The sequence below is a fragment of the Prenolepis imparis genome, unplaced genomic scaffold (assembly GCF_030444845.1).
Source record: "Prenolepis imparis isolate NDT839.2.m4 unplaced genomic scaffold, iyPreImpa1.0 SCAF_1, whole genome shotgun sequence".
NCBI lineage: Eukaryota > Metazoa > Arthropoda > Insecta > Hymenoptera > Formicidae > Prenolepis > Prenolepis imparis.
Window position 1 is genome coordinate 14,036,551 of NW_028141159.1, and position 22,019 is coordinate 14,058,569.

At 38.1% G+C, this 22,019-nt stretch overlaps 1 protein-coding gene across 2 annotated transcripts in view; it reads right to left on the reverse strand.

Moving 5' to 3' along the window:
• LOC145944116 (uncharacterized) overlaps positions 1 to 22,019 on the reverse strand; it is a 151,259-nt gene that overhangs the window by 78,899 nt on the left and 50,341 nt on the right. For both annotated transcript variants that reach the window (XM_083052271.1, XM_083052354.1), the window contains 2 exons: positions 10,597 to 10,657; positions 6,539 to 6,573 (listed from right to left, as the gene is read on the reverse strand). In XM_083052271.1, the coding sequence (XP_082908397.1) occupies positions 6,539 to 6,573; positions 10,597 to 10,657 (96 nt within the window). The remainder of the gene's footprint in view (positions 1 to 6,538; positions 6,574 to 10,596; positions 10,658 to 22,019) is intronic.

The following is a 22,019-nucleotide window of genomic DNA, read 5'->3' on the forward strand; positions in this document are numbered from 1 at the left end:
TGGGTCTTGGAAAAAGCGGCGACGCTAAAATGGAGTTTCGGTTTCATTCGCGCGCGAATAAGCTCTCGCGAGTCTCGCGTTTTACCGAAACGCGTCGAAGATTGTAATAGCTAAAATCGGGCGTCGCCGCGCGTCGCGAACGAAAAAAAATAACGCGAGTGCAAGTGTTTTGAAACTTCTACGAGAAGGAGGCCCGGGGAGGCATCGGGCAACAAAGGAGCAACCGTGAGGTGAGTAAATTTAAATTGTTTAATAATTACATAGTTCCTGGTTATTTTTTGAAAGAGTTTTGCAATTTTTATAGAGATAAAAAAACATACTTTCTAAAATATCTTCGATATTGAAGGTACGTTTTTTTATCTAAAAATTGCAGAACTTTTTCAAAAAATAATCAGGAACTATATAACTATTTAAAAGAACCTTAAAACTCTGCTCAAAACTATTAGAACTCGATGTGTAAAAAAATGTGAAGTTGGCACCCCTATTTTTTGAAACTGATTTTCGTTATCGTAATGACCGGAACTATTTCTAAAAATTATCAAGAACTCTTCCTATGGTTCTAAATAACTCAAAACTCTTAACAGAACTATGATAGCATAACATAGGGGTGCCAACTTCACACATCCCGGCGACATAACGTCGGAAAATGCCACCTTCTTAGTTGCGAGGATTAAAAATTAATATAGTAATCACATAATATTCTTATTAAATTTAAAAATCTTGGAATATTATAAAATCTCACAAAATATATAATAAATAATATAAAATAAATATATATAAATATAAAAAAATAAATCTCGAAAATATATAATACAAACTTTCTTTAATGAAAAAAATTAATAAAATTAAAAAATAATTGGCTATAAAAATAATTAAAAATTAAAATTGACAAATCAACATGAACTAGTACTGCTATGTTTGCATTATCTGCATATATTAATCATGCAAAATTTTCTGTGACAAAATCTTTGCGTAGGATTCACGAAGCGCTTTAATATGTTATATTTTTCATAAATGCGGCTAAGGCATTTACAAGGCGTGCAAGTTGCCGATGGTAATCTCGCTGGTCTGGAAAATCACATGCCACACCCGAGGCAAATCAGAAAATTAAATCTCCCCCCTCCGGAAAAGCACGGTTAGGACGAACCGGTGGGCAGGAAGCGACCAGGGACCAAGGACACGACATCGGGGCCTCTTAACTTCGAAGTCAAAACTCGGCGTTCGGTCCGGTTCATTGTCGCTTTTAACGAGATTAAGCGGTCCCCTTGGAGAGATCGGCCGCACGAACGACGGGCCCAAAAAATAAATATTTGGAGGACCCATTGTAGCGGGGATCGCGCGAGTGTGCAGATGCGAAATAATCGCCGGCACACATCGAGCGGCCCGAACGACAAAAGGATGTTGGCGGAGACAGGAGGAAAAAGCGAGGGGTTCCAGAGAATCTCGTGGTTTTCGGATAATATACGATTCGATATCGAGGCTGCGCAACGAGGATTTCGCGGTTTTTGACTCTGAATAGAGGCACAGTCGAGGATTGAAACGTCACTTTGGTCCGGTATTGTCAACTAATGTTGATTTTACGAGCGGTACCTCGTGACTTAGCCGAAAACTCAGGCCCTGTCCACCGAAGCGGAAGTTAAGGGGACACGTTCTCACACATGCACGCGAAAAGTCGGAAAATTCACAGCGATTTCGATTTCTTTGAGTTCCATTGCTTATATAGAGTCTCGCATAGGTAATTTTTCGGCTCGAAAGATTTTTGACAAGTTTGATGTATATTGAGCAATTCAAGATATATGTCTTTCTTATATATAATTCTTTACGAGTTAAACAAAAATATCTCCATGTATCTAAATCATTATATTAAATTGTCTGAAATATTTAAACATAAAGTAGATATAAGTACATCATGAAATAAAATAGCTAATTTTTAAAATAAAGTAATATTCTAATAAAATTTTTTATGAAAAAATGTGCACACAAAAATTAATTTTTTTCGAGGTCGACTAAAGAGATAATAAAAGAAAGAAAGAAATTTTACGTTAATATTATTATTTTAAAATGCTTGCCTACATCTTCTATTGCTTCAATAAATATTTTTTATCAAAGCAACTATGAAGCTAAGGTGGCAAAATTTTGCTAATTCTGAAGTTTCTCGACGTGCATTCCTTTTACCGCTGGAAGTTCTTTGAATAAAAAAAGAAAAAGATTGAGAAGAAAGAAGGAACGACGTTTAGACTGGTTCGTGACGTGGGATCGGTTACCATAGGTCCACCTGGTGGTCTGTGCTTCTGCAGGACTTCTAATCTAATCCGACAGGTTACCGATACGACAAACTCGGATTAACCGGTGTTTTGTACAGGTTAGCCTACCGATTTTAGGCTCATTGGTATCTTTCAACTTTGGAAATCCTCTATCTTGCTTTTTCTTGCCTCAATGATCACGCGACTTTGTAAGCCGGTTCCTTTGCAAGGATATTTTCTTTCGGTAAAAACTTGTCCGCAGTCGCGCGTGCGGCATAAGAGAAAATAGAAATTGTTAATAAGATACTTAGGTAAAGATTAAGATAAATTTTCTACAGAATTTTTTCACATTTGTTTTGCTTTAGAATTCTTTATTTTTTCTAATTCTTATTTTCTTTTAAATTTTAAAACCTATTTTAAATAATCTATAAATCGCGATAAAAAAATTGCTTTTTCTTGCCTCAATGATCACGCGACTTTGTAAGCCGGTTCCTTTGCAAGGATATTTCCTTTCGTAAAAACTTGTCCGCAGTCACGCGTGGCATAAGAGGAAATAGAATACTTGTTAATAAGATACTTAGGTAAAGATAAATTTTCTACAGAATTTTTTCACATTTGTTTTAGAATTCTTTATTTTTTCTAATTCTTTTTTCTTTTAATTTTTAAAACCTATTTTAAATAATCTATAAATCGCGATTAAAAAATTCGAGATAATAAATCTATTTATAATTTTATCAATCTTCTCTTTTAGCAACTGACGAGCGAAGATGGTTTTTTTCGAGAAAGATAGGAGGCAACATTTCAAATTCAGAAGCAGTCATCGTCGAGGTATGTAAACAAGAATTGACCAACGTGATCGCCATGGCGATCAATCTATCGATCGGCCGCGAGGCAACGTCGTTTTCGCGGAACCGATAAAACGTAAGCAATGACTCGCGATCGCATGATTAGGAACTCCGTGGAATATCTCATTGTGCACGAGTTTGCGATTTACGTTCATTCTTCACGGAGATTCTCGTACGTTGACCTTAAATCGATCGTGGGGTCGATTCGCGAATCGATCAGTGTGTATAAGAATGGAAATCATTCGAATGATTCTCTTTTTCCAAATATACTTATTATATATATATATCGTAAAATTTCTATTAGAAAACTTATTTGCCCTAAATTCATCAAATTTATACGTTCGATTTTTATTAGTTACATATTATTTATAAAAATAAAATGGGTCATCAGGTAAAATAAAGTGTAAAAGATGCGATTGTGCGACAAAATGAAATATATATAAAATACGATATTTATTATAAAGGAATTCTATGGCGTGATAGAAAATGTGCACGATTCTCGTTTCGGATTTTACGGGGATTTTCCTCGGACATAGTATACGGGGCTCATTCTCGCAAGGACTAACCGAATTAGGATCATTCGTCGAGTTGAAGACCAACGCCTTTTTCGAGTGCCCTCGAGATCGTTTCTCTTTTCACGATCTTTTTCGATTCTTTTCTCCGCGGTGGGTGCGATTATCCTTATAGCGGTACACGGTCGCTTTCGACATTTCGTTTGCCCTCCTCCGGATGCTCTCCAGGGACTTTTTAAACTGGCCTTTTACGGGCTCGTGCTCGTGCCTTAAAAGTCGATGTATGAATACATCGTGCGAGAATCGTGCGCGGTCGGGTTTTTAAAATATTTTAATCCGTATAAATCGTCGAGACGGGAGAATAGTAACCGCGTAACCGTTAAAAAGTTATTATCTGCACGAGTAAATTATATTGTTTACGCAATACTGTTTGATCATTTAACTGTCTTGATAATAAAATTTTAATAATGGAATAAGAATGTCAAAGAGTCATGGCGATATTATCCATTAACAGTGTAATCCGGATGCCACTGTTTACCATAATAAACGCAATACAGTTCGCGATGATTGCATCAGTAAAATTAATGACGCCAAGCGGCAGTTCCGCTCAGGGATTTTAGAATGATCGATGATGCTATAACAATATTCACACGGAATTTCTATAACTCTCCCTTTCTCTCTCTCTCTCTCTCTCTCTCTCTCTCTCTGGAGATCATAAAGCTCAACTCACGATTGGATTCCTTTCGTTCCTGCTGTTACCTCGATAGTTATCCCGCGCAACTCGAAATGGCAGCAATGCGATATCACGATAGCTCCATTTAAAGACCGACATTAGAACTAAGAAAGACCAACGGAAAGGGACTCGGTTGTAAAAGTCGATAGACTACCCGCCGCCGTATTATGCGTCACAACGCATTACAGCAACGAATGCGCGTTATACAAACGTGTTACGTGTTTAAATAGCGGCCGATGCCGCTTGGTCCAAACCGAGACATTATATGAGGTTTCTCATTTTCCTCGGCTATATACCCAGGGCACACAGGGAGATGCTTATCGAAAATCGAGAGCTTTGTGTTAAAGAGCCTAATTCCCAAATGAGTTATTACCTATAAAACGCGCGCGGTCCTCGAGTGGACGGTAATATTACCGCAGTAATAAACGGGCATTTATGGTGAACCCCGAGAGACCCGCTTTCCCCCTTGCCTCAGTCTCTTTTCTCTCCTTCCTCGACTCTCTGGTAGTTCACCTTTCCAGTTCTCTTTCTACACAGAAGCGAGCGCGTTGTACAAGAGCGATTTAAATAAAGCTTCGTCGAGGGTGGAAAACTTACTCGTCATCTCTCTTTCGCGGTCGACGCCGATTAAGACGTTCGCGATTGTATCGCAACACGATAACCGCATTTAATTAATTAATTAGCATACAACAATGTGGGACACGGCGAAAGTCATCCGCGATGTAACTTGAGAAAAAGCGCAAACCGCCCGTCGTGCAATTAGCACGTACGCTCCTTTTAAGGTGCGGCTAATATCGGCGCGTAATATCGTCTGCGAAAGTACGATGTATCATTTACGCGTCTGGTGAATTTAGAGAAAATATTTGTAAATTCAACTTGTATAATTTCTCTTACATTTTATGAGTGAGTTTAAAGAATTTATTAAGAATTAAAACATTAAAAATTTTATTTTATTTTAATAATAAAGCAATTTATAGATATCCGTAAATACTATTCGAATATTTTTCTAATTATCTCTAATTATATACACAAGAGATATTGCAAAATGTAACATAAATTATGTCTTTCTCTTATTTGTATGTTATATAAACGCGTCGAAAATATTATCGATTATATTTCAAAGTGAATGGCATTTTCGTTCCCGTTTTAGTGAGCTGCGGTTCATTCTTTCCTGCGAGGAGTCCGCGCAAAACTAACTGGTTGTAATAAATATGACACTATATGTTGGAAATTGTGCTTCTCTTAATAAGCCTCTTTAGTCTGTTATTAAATTATAAATTATGGCAATCTTATTTTACATTTAATGAGTAGGACGTTTTACCAAGCTATTAATTTCCTACCGACACCTAGCGACCTACGAGATATTTCATCCCGAAAAACTGGTTCGACCTATTCATTCTCGTCGAAAAAGCAAGTTTACAGAAGTTCCGAGAGAAAGAATCATTTCGAATTCAAATTTCTTTTTTTTACGTCAATATTAAAAAATTTGTTGCTTTCCGCAGAGTCTTTATCTTCAAAACTAAATTTATTTTTATTCTCAACGCTGTTGAGAAATATTTATAGAAATTTGAAAATTTGCTAATGTAAAATACGCTAATTACGCAAATCATCAGAGAGACGTTTATATATATACACAAGTAAAACAATAAAATTGTGAGAAATCTTGAGGTAATAAATAAAAAATTGAAAACCGTCAAAAATTCCAAAATTTTTATACAAAAAAGCAGTGTTATATATAAAAACACAATTAATTTACATTTATTATTATTACATTTCTTAGAATATATTAAGAAAAAGAAAAGTTCAATAACTAATTTAATTAGTTTTTTGACCTAAAAAGGTTTAATTTATCACAATATTTTCATTCGCATGCATATATGCAATTAAAAATTCTTGACTTATGTATTTAATAAATTATGAAATTAATTATTGTAAATTCGAATAAATTAAATATTGTGAAAGTTGGTATACTAGCTTTCTATGTTGCAAATATTGAGTTATATAATAATTATAAAAAATAACATAACAAATATATATAAATATTCCGGAATTTTTAATTGTGTATACACAAATTAAAGCAAGAATTTTGAATTAAACGGAATTATTTCAGAGTGAGGGAAAGACTTTTAGGAAAAACTATTTTTCTTTTATTTATTAAAAATTTATTACCTCAAGATTAACAAAAAAAGAAAATTTAAAACTCACCAATATGATGCGCAGCGGTTGTTGAACATGTTGATCTGTAAAATAGAAATATATTTAAATTAATAAATTATATAAATAAAATTCTAACTATTAATAATTTTTCTTAATAATTATAAATTAATAATATTAGAATATTTTATATATAAAAATATATATAAAAACTAATAAAGAGATACTAATTTTATTTAATTTAATCGAATAAAACTTTGATTTTATTAAGGAGTAAAAATGACCTAAATTAAGAAACAAGTAAACACTAATTTTGTTAAAAGCAAATTTTGCATTCAAAGTATAATAAACGTTTGTGTCATTGTGCCATTCTGTATAATATTATGTATATTTTTATGTCAAAGCCTCGTTGTGTCGCCGTCGTCGAAATTATTTCAAAACTCGCAATTTCGGATGTTAGCGTCGATTGTGCGAGACATCTCTGTCGACGTAAAGAACGTAATTTGCGACATCGCAGCGTGTTACCGATTAAATGGCGTACGAGAGGATTTCGATCGTTGATACTTTATGTCTACCAGGATATTAAATTTCGCGCAGAGGGTTTGCACGATCCGTGGAGCGTTTAAGCGTGGCTATAAGGGCGTAAAAAGCGATTCTTATTGGTACGCGCGCGAACGAATATATACGGATCCATGGAAAACGATACGGATCTATGGTGTCTCGTGCGACTTAATCCGATCCCTTCCCACGTGGCGTCCTGCGGTGTGCACGTCGCTTTATTAGCCGTCAATTGTTTGTTCAACATTCCCCAAAAACCCCCGTAAACGTTCGCCGGTCTGATTTACTGCCCGCTCGCCTGGACCCACAAGGCCCTCCCCGTCTACCAAGATCCCTCGTTCGCCGACGTCCGCGACGAAGATCGTTTAAAAATTCTCCCAGACTCAGAAAGCGTCCGCGTCTTCGACCTGTGGAGGCGTTTTCTTCTCCAGGAAATCATCTTAATGAAATTCCCCGGCGAATTCCGCTCTGTATTTTTTTTCCGTTATACGCAGAGCCTATTTCAATCTTTAACTCGTGCGATGCGAATTAATACCGACAAATGGATTATTAAGCACATAATCTTATTGCAACGTTACCAATATTATTGGACATAATAATCAATTAGTGTTGTCGAAGTATTTCATAAAGTAAAATTTCTTCTGAAATGTAAATAAAAAAATATATATCTTTAAATTACTGTAAGATTTAAACTTCGTAAAGAGACAGTTGTTTTATATAATGTTTTAATTATAATTAACGATTAATTTCGATAAATTTCAAATATTCGTAAAAATACGCAGTCATAAAATATTATCTCTATCTCGACGTAAGAATGGAAAGTAAATTCCGCGTCGATATGATCGCCAGTACTCAACGAGTATCGAAACGAGTTAGATAAAATCCCATCGATGACCCCTTCGCCTCTCGTCTCGGGGTCGATCCTCGCCGAGACCGAGCTGCGTATAACTATAATAAGCCACCGCGCGCGGGCCCCATTAGTTGGATTATTAAATTTCTCGGTCGCGCCGCAAGGAAGGGGAAGGAAAAGGGAAGAAAAGGGAAGAGAGAGAGGTCCGGCAGGTTTCGCGTTTAGGCAACCATTAGCCCGAGATTTACGCCGCGCCGTAACTCATCGTACTCATTTGTTCGTCTTGCTCTCTCCTTCACTCGCGTTCGCCATCGCGGTGCGAGAGAGATGCACCCTTCCTCGCTCACCGAAAGGGGTCCACCCCCGGTGCTTCGACAGACTCCATTCACCGTGGCTACGCGATTGGTTGATCCTTCATTCGGCGCGTATCCCTCCGTGTCACGTTTTCGTTCCCTCGTACCGGCCCGTGTAAACAGTCGGTTTTAACGTGTTCCTCTCGTCGACTCACCAAACTTCCCCGAAGAGCCCACGGTGGCCTGACGTGTATGAGTACGATGCGTTATTAATTCGACGCGCCGCACGCACTTCACCGGATCGTTTCGTGCGATGGTAGTCGTGGAAATGCATTCCACCTTCAATTATCCCAAAGCCGAAGAATGGCACATTCGTTACGCAAACGAGATGACAAGAGTTGCGACTCTTTCATAAATCTTTCTCACATTTATACGGAGGGATCCAGTTAAACGTTTCTCTTTGTTGTTAATTTAATTTAAAATTTTGTATCATTATGTGAAATAATTGTGATAAACGCGCTAACGCGTTGTCTTAAATATTGCAACATATTATATAATGATATATATCTTTCAAAAATATTCTTTTTAATATCAATGTAGAAATTTTTTTCGTCGATTAGCAATATTTTTTGTACGATTTTTATTAGCTGTATCTCGATAGCAAATCTTCGAATAATTTCACCTATGCTATGAAATATGGCAGTAAATTTTGGCGATCAATAATTGTCAGAAGTTTATAACGATTACAATGACGAGAAAACATCGTGGTCCCGAAAGCAACTTGCCGATTTTCGATAAGATTTGCGCGGGCGAAAGGTGTTGCACGTCATGAATTGTAGGAGCAGGTGCCATCAGGTATTATAAAATGACCAAAAAGGTGTTAGTGTACTCACAAAATAGGATACTAACGAGCGAACAAGAGATGGCTACTTTTGGCCGATGTTATCGAGTGATTTGTTATTTTCTTTATTTCGCTTTGAACCGTGTCATTGACCGATGCGTCGAAATTGACGCTGAAGAAAGTTCTAGAGAATCTTTTTTTAATTTTTTTAAACAGACAATTATCGCCGTATTCACAAAGAATAAAATAAAAAAGATGATAATATAGAAGGAAATCGAAATATAAGTGTTTTCATTTTATATTAAAATATTCATTAGCAAAAGCGAAACTAAGAAGAGACAGATATTATGGGAGATAAAAAGACTAAAACACGATATAAATTAATAAAGAACCTTGTCGCTTTTCTCCACTTGTCGCGCGCATCGAGATCGATTCGCGTTTGAAGGAAGACTTGACGCACGATTAACAAGATAATTGCGAAGAAAGAAGACAGTGAGATGAATATAATTCTTTTCATTCTCGCGCAAAGAAAGCGAGACCCGAGGAATGGGGTCGGCAAGCGTAACGTGCGCGCGGTCGATTATATTCGCAACTTTTCAAAAGAAACGAAGGTTACAACTCGGGAATACGAATGCTTTCCCGAGCAAATGGGATAATACGTGGTTTCTGAAAGGAAAATAACTTGGGGCCTAATGATTCTCTCCCTGTCTCTCTCATCCGAGAGATGCGGGTAAACCGCTTGCTGTGGTGCAACCATGCGGTTGCATTTTGGGACCGGTCGGAAGGAATTCATCCGAGAAATGTTAAATTGAATTCCCAGAAGCGAATCGACCCGTCGCGAGGTGACGATGTAGCACGAATAATAACTGTGTTTCGCGACGGTATACTGGTGGTAATAAGTCATAATTGACGCTCATTTCGAACCGCTTGCAAATTGAAATTTATTCGTACCGATCTTTTCTTTACCGATCCAGCACGAAGACCTACGTGAGAGCTAAACTAAAGGAATATGCAGCAAAGACCGTGTTACGAAAGAGAAAAATAAAGGGGAGCATTTATCTCATGAGAAAATTTTCCCATGGAAAAACGAAGCATCTCTCCAGAACTTTTTAAATTCAATAAATTTCACAATTTGTAAGATTCTTTAGATTAGATAGCTTTATATTTAAATTGAATCTTAGAAATATGTGCATATCCCTTTCTAAAAAGTGCATGCAAAGTCGATTCTCGCATGTATTGTTGCCGCTTTTCCGCGATCTTGATTGGTTGTCTCGATTCGCGTTGTGCGTTATATCGAAACAGTTAATCAGCATCGGAAAAGATGCACCAATACTTGCAAGAATCGACTTAACGTGCCTTTTTTAGAAAGGGATGTTATAATATTTTCAATTCGATTAATATTTTTGATAATTATCAGAGCTGATTTTTGTCAAAAAACATTAATCGCGGATAAGATATTATAACATATTATTTAAAACATATGTTACTATTTTAATATTTTCAACATATGATATATACCCTCATTACCGCTATAGAAATATTATAAAATAAATAATTTCTCACTCACCGATGCTTTACACGGCACTCCCGACACGACGCGTGAATCGCACTGTGTATCGCAATGCTACCTGTAACAAATAAAATACATACATATATTAGAATAATCTTATTATTTCGCATTACAACATACACAATATAAATATGTAAGCTAGAATTAACGATAGATATATCCACGGATCGTAACATATTCGCGCGCGCGAAAACAGATTAAGTTGGGTTATGTTGGCAAGAGATTTTGCATCCAATTTTTCGCGAAATATACGTTTCGAACAATTACGATTACATATTAACGTTGAAATTATGATATGCGATTGATAAATATTACAATACAAAGGTTAGAAATCGTTTCTAACGATTATGCTTACTAATTAATCACAGCGGGACGCAGCTCCAACTGCCTGATACTCGCGGCGTTTTGGTAATGGCAAACGGCCGAGGCTACAAACATCGGCAACTTCACTCTAATAACGAGCGCGCGATACTATTGGGTTATTCGGAAAGTCATTTCGTTTTTTTCACATACAATTTTCATGGCAAAAAAACGAAATGACTTTCCGAACAACCCAATATATGTATGACTTATAATATTAATAATTAATTAAAACTCGAAGGAGATTCGTTCGAAAAGATATAGCTTTAAAAGATATAGAAAGAAAAAATATTAATCGAGAATAAGGTATTATAACATATTATTTACAACATATTACTATTTTATAACTTTTACCATATTATTATTTTAAAATTTAATTAGCAAATTATAACATACACAATATAAATATAAATATATAAGCTAGAATATTTAATTAGCATTTTCGCTTTATTAATATTTTTTGATAAAAATCAGCTGATTAAAGCGTTAATTTGCTAATTAATTTTTAAAATAATGTTATAAAAATTAAAATAATGTTTTAAATAATATGTTATAATACTTTAAACACGATTAATATTTTTGAAAGTTACCAGCTGATTTCTGTCAAAAAATATTAATTGAGAATAAGGTATTATAACATATTATTTACAACATATAACTATTTTAATTTTTTACCATATTATTTTAAAATTTAATTAGCAAATTAACGCTTTAATCAGCTGATTTCTGTGAAAAAATATTAATCGAGCGGCTATCATCGCGAAGGTTAATAGTTTTGACAGTTGTTTAAAATAAAAGCAAATAAAATTAAATAAAATCTTTGAATAAAATAGCGCGCGCGCTTGTGCTGTCTAGTGATCTATAAAGTGCGTGTTATTTTTTATTGTTTTTGACTCGCATTTATGATTTTATGTTAATGATTAAGTGATTGCGCGACGAAAAGGCTAACCGTAGGGAGAAATTGTTGACTCGTACTACTTAATCTATCTACATTCTTACTTTGCGCATAGTAAAATTATGATATATAAAGTGCGTGTTATTTTTTATTGTTTTTGACTCGCATTTATGATTTTATGTTAATGATGAAATAATTGCGCGACGAAAAGGCTAAACGTAGTGAGAAATTGTTGACTCGTACTACTTAATCTATATTAAACTATCAAAAATATTAATAGAGTTTAAAGTATTATAACATATTATTTAAAACATTCTTTTTTAACATAAAATCGAAGAATGGTGCGCGCGTACCGCGTGCTTGTGTTGTTCTAGTATTAAATATAAAGTCAATATAAAAAATATATATAATTGGATAAGAGGCAATTTCTCTCTTAAATGTGACTTATAAATTATAGACCTGATCTATTCAGACTCTAAACGTCTGGAATAAGGGGATGTTAGGCTGATGATGCTTCCTTTCGATGGCATCATGAGCGTCATTATGACGCAAATGACGGTCGCGGAATTGTGGACATTGTGCGCGACGTTTGACGGATGGGGCGAGCGATAAGGTGGCGCGTTCGTGGGCGCGAACAAGGCGCGAGTTCGACGAGTGAGAAAATATCACTGTGGCGCATCGGCTTAATGACCCGCGCCATTATCCTTATTTATTGCCACGTTGAGTCGCTAGCATTAAACATAAATAATCTTAGGTAATTGCGGGTGCATTCGAGATTCGCCAGGAGCGATACAGCGAGAGACCTACGAATTTTTCTTCATAAGAATCTTTAAAAAATAGTTGCTCGATAGTCTTGAAATTTAAGATTTATTTTTAGAAAAACAAACTATTTCTATTCTCTCTCCACATCAAGCTCTTGACATAAAACATCTGATGTGTGTAATGAAAAGTGAATGTGTATATTCAATAGTATATACATAAATGTAATTGCATAATTATAGATTATAGAGAAATAATTTTATCTGTCGCTTGTGTAATGCAACGCATATATCTGCGTTAGCGATCGCTGGCAGTGATGATGCTAATTACACTCGTAATGATCGACAGTAATTATTCTTTCTTTTGTTCGTGCCTCTTATGGCGCACGCTCGTCCGCTCGCGTGATCGATGTGCGTGTCGACACAGTCAGTACTTTTCCTGTGATAACAAGAACGCGATTTGTAGAAGTAACTTTGAGATACATATATAAATCTTTGAGAAGGATTTAAAAATAATTAACATCACGCGCAGCGTGTATCATCCATCGTTGGAATATCAAAATAATAAAAATGATTTTTTACGTTCAAATTTTTTTCATATACGCGTGAAAAATTTTCCAAGTGTGGCAGCAATTCCATCGCGTGGATAACTCACAGCATCCGTGTACCAATTGCAAGTAGACACATTCGAAAAATCTTTGGAAACTCGCAAAGGAACATTTATCATATCGTTCACGTATAGAGGCAGCCGGTGAATTTCCCTGGTGCCTGGACGTACATACTGTTTCATATACACGCCATCCGACAATTTCTGACGTATATCTCGCAGCGTATCTATCTCAGTATCATCAGATCAAGTCGATCTTAAACCGCCGGATATATCGAACCGAACGATCGAGGGCCCATATATATATCGATCGAATGTACTCGAGTCGAAATATGTACTTTTCAACGGATGTTTAAGCGGCGGCGATAAAGCGCGGGTCAGCCGCCGTTACTCAACGCGGCGCCATTAATTCGATAATTTATAAACTCAACGTGAATTGCGAAAGGTGCCATTACCGCTGTGACGTAAGATATCATTACCGGCGGTTTATCTGGCCCAAAAACAACGCTGAAATTTCGCCACAGCTTGGGCCGCGCGATGAAGACCGACCTGCCGTCAACGGAAAAGAAAATGATGATGAAGCGAAGAGGAAAGGAAAAGAAGAAGAAAGGGTTTAAAAGGGGAAGGAACGGGATGGAACAGATCTTGGAGGAGGAGAGAGAGGAAGACGGTTTTTTTTACATCGACGCGAATGTTGGGACCCTGGTTGGGACCAATGATTTGTACGTACGTCGAGGATTGTTTATGGCGGTCTAGGCAATTGTTTAACTTAATTGCACGCTGTTACGTCGGCACGGTTAGTTTCCCCATATAGCAGAACACGCGCGTATAACGAGTGTGCGAGCGAGCGAGTCGGGAGGATAGAGTTATTACCTGTCCGGGACTTTTAGAGCCCCCACTCGACACGCCCTTCCAGTGTAGCAGTTATTAGTAATGCGGACTATTAGGATTTTTCATGCGGCGCGAGAGCACCACCCCGCTTGAGCAATCGCGGGAATATGTTGCACCGTGTATTAGCCTCGTGGCTAATTGCGTTGTCGATTCGAAACATTCGCGATTCAAACAAGTCGTTAAAAATAATGATATAAGTAGTATTTTTCTCATCAAAGGATTTATGAAAGTATGAGATCCAGCTATTTCATTTCATTTAAGTTAATAATTGTGATATAACATTACATAAGCAAACACATAGAAAAGGATAAAAAAATATTACAAAATAAGTATATAAGAAATATATATACAAAAAAGAGATATTATATACAATATCATTAAATATATATAAGAAAAACCTATCATAAAAATATATAACAAAATAAAGAGTAATAAAAAGAAGAGAGAAAAATCATATTGAAAATGTATATCTTTTGTTCGCATATAAAAAAAATTCATATTTGTAGCGTGTATATGAGAGCAGTTGAATAAGCATCTTGCATATTCATTTCTCTTTTTTTGAGGGTGTAAACTTGTCGTAGTCGCTTTCGGAAGGACAAGAAGGCGTTTCTCCCTCGAAGTAGCACAAAAGCACTCGACGAGATGTCTTTTATCGCGGAATTTTCTGCCCAATAAAATGCGCCGGGCGTGGTAGCGCGTGGTAACCGACATCGGTACAACGCGTTTGGAGATCGTTTTCGACGATTGAGAATCTTTCTATGGGCTTTATGACGTGGCACACCGTCCCATCGCGTTTTCCACATGACACTTTCATTCGGCACTCGCGACGACAATGCGAAGTTTGCATCGCGTTGCAGCGACGGTCATTCCTCATCTCGCTTGTGTATCTCGGGCGAGCCATTTGTCCCCGTGGCTCTTCGTGCTAATCCAAACGTGATTTTTACGAGCGAATGCATCCCAACGGCATGCCAAAATCTCCCAACCAGTGCGCGCGTGCAAGCGGAATAACTTCCTTAACGCTGGAAAGCACGACGATTGACCCGGTTAAATTGCTATACGTGTTGGCATGAAATCTAAGATTTTTCTGTGTATTATCTCTTAAGAGAGATACGTTAGAAAACTAGATTAGATGTTGAATATATCAAATATTTTGGCATGACAAAATATATTGTAATTTCTCTTTTCTATTATAATAAAAACGCTTCAAATGTCTACTGTAACATTTCTAATTGTAAGTAAAATAAGGAAAAAAATTGTTTTTCGCTATTTTTTATCGTGTGTTGTAAAAGCGCTAACAATTTCATTGCTTTCTTCACTGTCCTGCTTTCATGGTCTCGTCGGCAGGACGATTCTTCCAAATGAATTGCTCCGACGTGACGTCTCAATCATCGCTATGCACGCCGAACGATATTAGATGCTCATGAGAAGCCCATAGAAAATTTGTTTGCATTCATGCACCGGTCTGGCAATACCGGCAGGTGATATCTCGGCGTCTCTCGCTTCCGTCATCGCCGCCAAAAAGCCCGGAGGAGGGGACGAAAGGACCGTCGGTGTTTTTTTCGAGAGACGGTCAACCTGCGAATTTCCACGCGGTCGATCTTATTGTTCCGCCGATTTCGTAGCGGACAAAAGGGCGATGGGAAAGAACGGAGGGGAGGAAGAGGGAATGTCCCCGCGAGCCTTTGTCGTCCGAGTATGGATTTCAAGCCGCCTATTGTCGAGTCTTGAGTGCCTCCTTTACGACGAGCGAGAGGAGAGCGTACACTCGTGCTGCCGAGATAGTCCTGGCCGCCGCCGGTCCATTGTCGGAGTCAATCTTTGCCTCGTTAGGCGCTTATTTTCGCGCTTATTTACACGACTTCGACAATGCCGACGCTCATGTGGGACCGATGGGCCCCGTGCACGATGCGCCAGGGCACATACATATACGTCAAAGGAGCTCGCGCGATTCGCTTGCCTTTCTTCTCGATGGATGTCATCGAGATCAGTTTCTGTAGGACGATCAGTTTCGTGCAGGAATGTTATGCGAATGAAAGGAAGAAGTTATGGATGACTTCTTCAGATGTCTTCTATTTATCGATGAAGCGAAACGGTCATCGCGATATTATCGAGTTAGGACGCTTTCTGTCCCTCTTTCTCTCTCTTTCTTCGAGAATGATAATTATCTACCTCGCGCACCTTTCGGAAAGTCGTTGATTATTTCGGAATGCCGGAGACCAGATTAAAATCTCGAAATTTCATTCACGCGCCATCGAGCAAACTTTTATGTATATAGGTAAAAGATTCGGAAATCTCTGAGTTACAGATGATTTTGAAAGTTAATCTTTTTTCGGAATTAAAGAAAGGCTGTTAAATATATTCGCAGTTTGTAACTAATCGTTTCAACAATCGATTTCACGTATTATACTAAGGAGGGTATTATGATCCATGGAAGAAACGCTTCGTCTTTTCTTAGACTGAAATCTAATTCTTCCATCAATCATCCATTTGGCATAAGGAATACGAAGTAAACCTGTTGTCACAAAACGAAGGCTCTCATTAAAATTGGTGCCGCATCGGGAACAATGCGGGCTCTCTTTTTCATCATAGTCCCTTGGGGTGCTCGCGCCAAAAACCTTCCTCGAAGGATGATCCCTGATCCTCCATCGAGGTGTGAAGCATGACAGCGATGATCAAGAAAATACCTCAAATCACTCGATATTCTTTTCACGCATGACGAAGAAAAGGTATTATACTTAATCTTTATGTTGACTTAATGGAAAAATTGATAGCTGGGAATGTTCGTGGAATAAACTTCTTAAAATGTCTTGCTTTAAATTATTAACATAATCGATGATTATTAAAATAATAATTGATTCAATAATTATTTAGTATTTTTAGTAATTCGACTAAATATATTTTGACACGTTGAAAAAAATATGTTTTAAAGAAATTTCGTATTTATCCGATTTTTTCCTATAAAATCTTCCATAATCAAGATATTCGTGAGACAAACCACATCGCAATCATTAACACGCATTAAAAGTCTCACGAGCAGCCGTTTATGTGTATTAAGAAGCTAATTATGAGATCGAAAATAAGATAAGATCGTTGGCCGATCATCGCGTAAAAAATTCTTCAATTATAAACATCTATATATTATTATACTGGACAGCCAATAAAGAAATTGCCATGCCATCCTGCCATCTCGCCGTCATAAAAAGGCCCTGTTTACGGTACTCGATTCGCGATCGTTATTCAAATCGAGGGTGCACTCGTCTCGCGCGTTTCGCACTTGGCGCGCTTAAAACGGTCCCGGCGCGTCTGGCGTGCGTCAAGCTTATCTGGCAAGGTGGTCGGTTTACGAGGTTCCTTTCTGAACGCGGCCTGTGGTGTAACCAGGTGGTTGGTTCACTCTACCTCCGCCCCGAATCGGTTTCCTTTCTTTTTTTTTTTTTTTTTTTTCGTCGAGCGAATTTTTGTACGGCCGTCTCGTCGCGCGTCGTCGAATTTACGGCGCGGTGACCTCGGCATATCGATACCGGCGATCTGCAAGTTGCAAGTCGCAACGCAACATTTCCACAAAGTCTGAAAATTTGATGGCCATCGCGGCACATATCGAGTTCGCCTAAACTACGGCTCGGTATAATGAATATAAAGACCATGTAAAAAAACGGACGTTCGCCAGCTGAATAAACGAGTCGCAATAAAATGATGAAATTATTATAGCTCTTGCGCTACAAGTAATGAAATGGAACGCTCTAAATCTCATCTATTGCCTTATCTTGCCATAATCTTTTAATTTTATTATTATAATATATTACAATTTAGCGACTTTGTATGTAAGTAATACTTTTCAATATCTCGGCGCAAGACATTCCGGGAACAACTTTATCGTCGCGAAAATGTTCGCCCTTTTGTTCGCGAAGGGGAAACGCAGCTTGCATTACATTGTAAATTAATACAAAGCGCAATGCACTTGGCGCGATAGATTGGACTTTCTCGTGTAATCACGCGACTCTCGCGTCCATTTGTACCGGTTAATCTCCAAAAAACGCCGTTACGATTATTCCAAACGGTTGATCTTGATTTATTAATGAGGCGAAAATAATTAAGAGCCGCCGGCATTATCGTGAACGAGGCGCTCTCGGACGGCGCGCGATTAATTTCGAAGGATCGTAGAATTAAGGTCGGACCCGAGGTCCGACTCGGGTCGCAACAGTAGTATTTAAGAAACCTGTTCGAGAGAGAGAAACGAGACGACGAGAAAGAAGAAAGAAGAAGAGAGGAGAAGATTCTTTCGAGACCTGAGAGAATGGTGAGGCGGCAACCTGGCAGTGGAATGAACGTGCTAATATACGTACGGACCATAAACAATCATCATAAATATTTCGGTCGACACATTAGCCAGCTCGTCTGCCAACACTGGGGCCCACCTTTCGCAATCCCATGCGTCTTTAATCACGTGGAGAAAAGAAGGAGAGACGCGACCCGGCACCCGCCCGTCCCGGGAGGTTCCCGAATGCCTCGTTTTGTCTAATTAAGATAATAACATCGGGCCCATTCATTTAAATTCTCGCGAAATCTCGCAAGTCCGCGTGCGCGCGTTTACGAATTTTATCCCCTCGGCACACTTCTCTTTCACAAATTATTATTGGCCATAATAAATTTTGCGAGTATCTAAATTTTTAAGATGCGCGAGATTTATAGATAAAGAATTAATATTAATACATGAAATTTTTAAAATTCTCTCTTAGAGATATGTGTGCTACTGAAATTTGATAGTAATTTATGGAGCATTCCATATACGGTATATTATCAGCAGGAGGTGATAATAATTCGGAATCTTTCGATATATAATATCGACGTGCGACAAGTTTTTCCGATATCCAAAATTTTCGTCGCACGCCCCGTCGTTCGATAGGAGCAATATCTTTTTCCCTCTCTCGACGGGCGCCGTTTGAATTATTATCGCCATTAGGCGTTGTTATTTTTTCGAAGGAGCTCGTCGAATTTCGTTGGCAGCGACGGCGATTACGGGCTCACGAAAGGCAATCGATGCGGCCACGAAGAGGCGAGGCGCTAATGATATTGAAATGGATGCGAGTTATGTACCAGCCATTTCGGTTCTCCCCTACGGGTTCCTCTCCGCGTCCTGGGTACTCTCTTCTCGGCCCCCTTCTAACCCTCCCCGAGTTTCTTCCACCCGTTTCCTCTGCCGCGAACGGCGATTTCGACCCCGGGTCCCTGGGGTTAGGTTACCTTGTTAGTTCTGGGCTGCCTCCATTGCCCGTATGCCCTCTGGCCAGCCCGTGGAATTGCTTTCTATTGTAAATAACGGTTCAAAATATATACCAGAGCGTCGACGAAATTGATTTCTCGTATCAGCCGGGGTGGTGAGAGTAATCGCCCCGCGATCTCGTTTCGCGACGATTTCCGAAAAGATTTCTCGTTCGATGATATCCTCCAGTGTCGTGAAAAATTTTTTAGAGACTGAAGAAATTGCGATATCGCGATAAATTTTAACTTCATCCGCGTGCGAAGTTGGCTTTCACCGCGACTCTCACCGCGTATATAATTGCCGAACGTATTAAATTAAATTCGCGTAAACGCGAAGGCCGCGACTTCGAGCGAGAGGCGCGCGATAATTTTCTACCTTCAGTATGCGATCGTATAATTCTCCTTCAATTCCGCGCCGGCTCGTCCTGAAAGAGTAATCGTGATGGAATCGTTTATCGCGCTTCGAATCGACGCGAAGTGGGAAGGTCGGATTTCTCTCTATGGTCTTTTTGACCCTAGCGTAATGTCAAACAAACGTGTCTAACTCGTTTGACGCAACGCATTCTCGATTACGATCAATTTAACAATTTCCGATTAAATATCCATCATCGTGCTAAATTAATTCGCTTTCGCAAAATACTTCATGCGTGTGAACAGTCGATTTTTCTGAATCTTATGCTTTATAACACTTGATTCATTTTCTTTAGAAAGTAAACGAGATCTAACTATCATGAAACTAAACAAGAAATTAACGATCATGATTGATTAAATATTGTTCGATTTATATTACTAAATATCAAATATAAGATAATCTACAAAATATTTTACGTATGTATTTTATAATATTTTGTGATAGTTTATACGAAAAAAAAATATTAACTATCACAGGCTACTAATTTTAAGCATAACTAAATTTCGGATGTGATATGTATGTAATGTAGCGATATCTAAAATTTAGCTATAATAACTAATATTTTTTTTCCATATAAAATCAAGATTTTAAGATTGTTATAATGTGGTCATTATAACAATCTTAATTAATTAACATAATATTAAAAATTCCGATAAAATGTTGACTTTTATATTGCGATAATAATAATAATGACCATCATAGCTAAGTAAATTTTGTCAAAAATAAATATGCATGATAAAACAGATAACAGAAATGATAAAATAATTAAATGAGCATTTGCGGATAATTCCGCCGTCATTGATATATTGTAATCAATTTGACACATGTGTAATATTTCGTCTGTCGATGCATACGAATCAAACCTTTATCACAGAATTACGCATCTCTCCGCCAATCTTTTCGTCGCTTTTCGCTTTGCGCGCGCGCGACAGAAACACAGGAAGACGAAGTCACGCATATACGAGACACGAGCGTGAATAAGCATGCGTTATGAATGGACGGCTCTATGTGCGGAGGCGCGTATATTTCAAAAGTTCGTGGCTCATTAAAGTAGCGACGGCGTAACGGGGTGTATCCTTTTCAACGAAGGAGAGCTACGTGCTGGAAGGATTAAGCCTGGAAGTCTCCGCCAGCGCGGTTGCTGATCAAATTTGTAGCCACTAAAACCGCCGGTTTTATGGGGTGAAATTTACAGCGTTTTCACGCCATAAGAGAGTAACAAAGTAACCGTCGTCGTCGTCGTCTTCGTTCTCGTCGTCGTCCTCGTCGTCGAAACGTGCGTGCACGCAGCCGGCCCGCGCAGCGGGCCACCGCGATTTGATTTAACGATCTTTTATTATCGCCGATATTGATCACTGTGACCGTCGTCTCGAACGCGGGCCCTTTGTCGACGTGTCCGTTGCAAATTCCCCCTTTTGTTACCGCAAAATGCGTCCGCGCACGCTCGCTTCTTCTGCTCAAATTTGCGTGTCCACAAATCTCCAAGTATGAATGTCGACGAAGAGAAAAAACGAGTGATTCAATTATAATGGAATGATAGAGTGGAGTATTTTTCACAAAGATTATATTATATACATATATTCCATAAATTTAAGTGGATATATATATTTAATTCGAAGTCGCCAATTTGAGGAATTTGTTAATTGGAATAAATAAGCTATAAATAACATATCGTTATAAAGATTTGACAGGCTACAAAGAAGAGAGAAATTGTATATTTCAGCAAACGCTATACCTATCTAACACCTATTCATTTATTTGGCACAATGTGAGACAAACCAGCGAATTAAGATAATTGTCGGATCGCGAACAATAATTCAGCGATGCGTCTCGAGGCCGGACACGTTTTTACACGGCTACCACACGGGACGTCATCATTTCACGATTACTCGTTATTAATGCCGGCCATTTCGCGGCGGTAGTACAAGTTATTAAATCGCGTTATTCGATGAATTACATTATGAATCAAGGAGACAGAGCAGAGGGCGGACGGACGGACGAATGGAAAAAGTCGAGCGAGAAATTGTTTTGTAGAAAACTGCTGGAATCATAACACGCGAACAATTCGCGTCATTATAAGGACATTAGTTGCATTACTCCCGCTCGCCTCGCCCGGACCTTCCTCTCCGTGATTTATGCACGCGTATCGCGAATAAAGCGCACCGTATAATAATAATCCATGTTAACGTGAGTTTATCAACTCTATTTTTCATTGCCTTCGTCTATAACGAATATCAC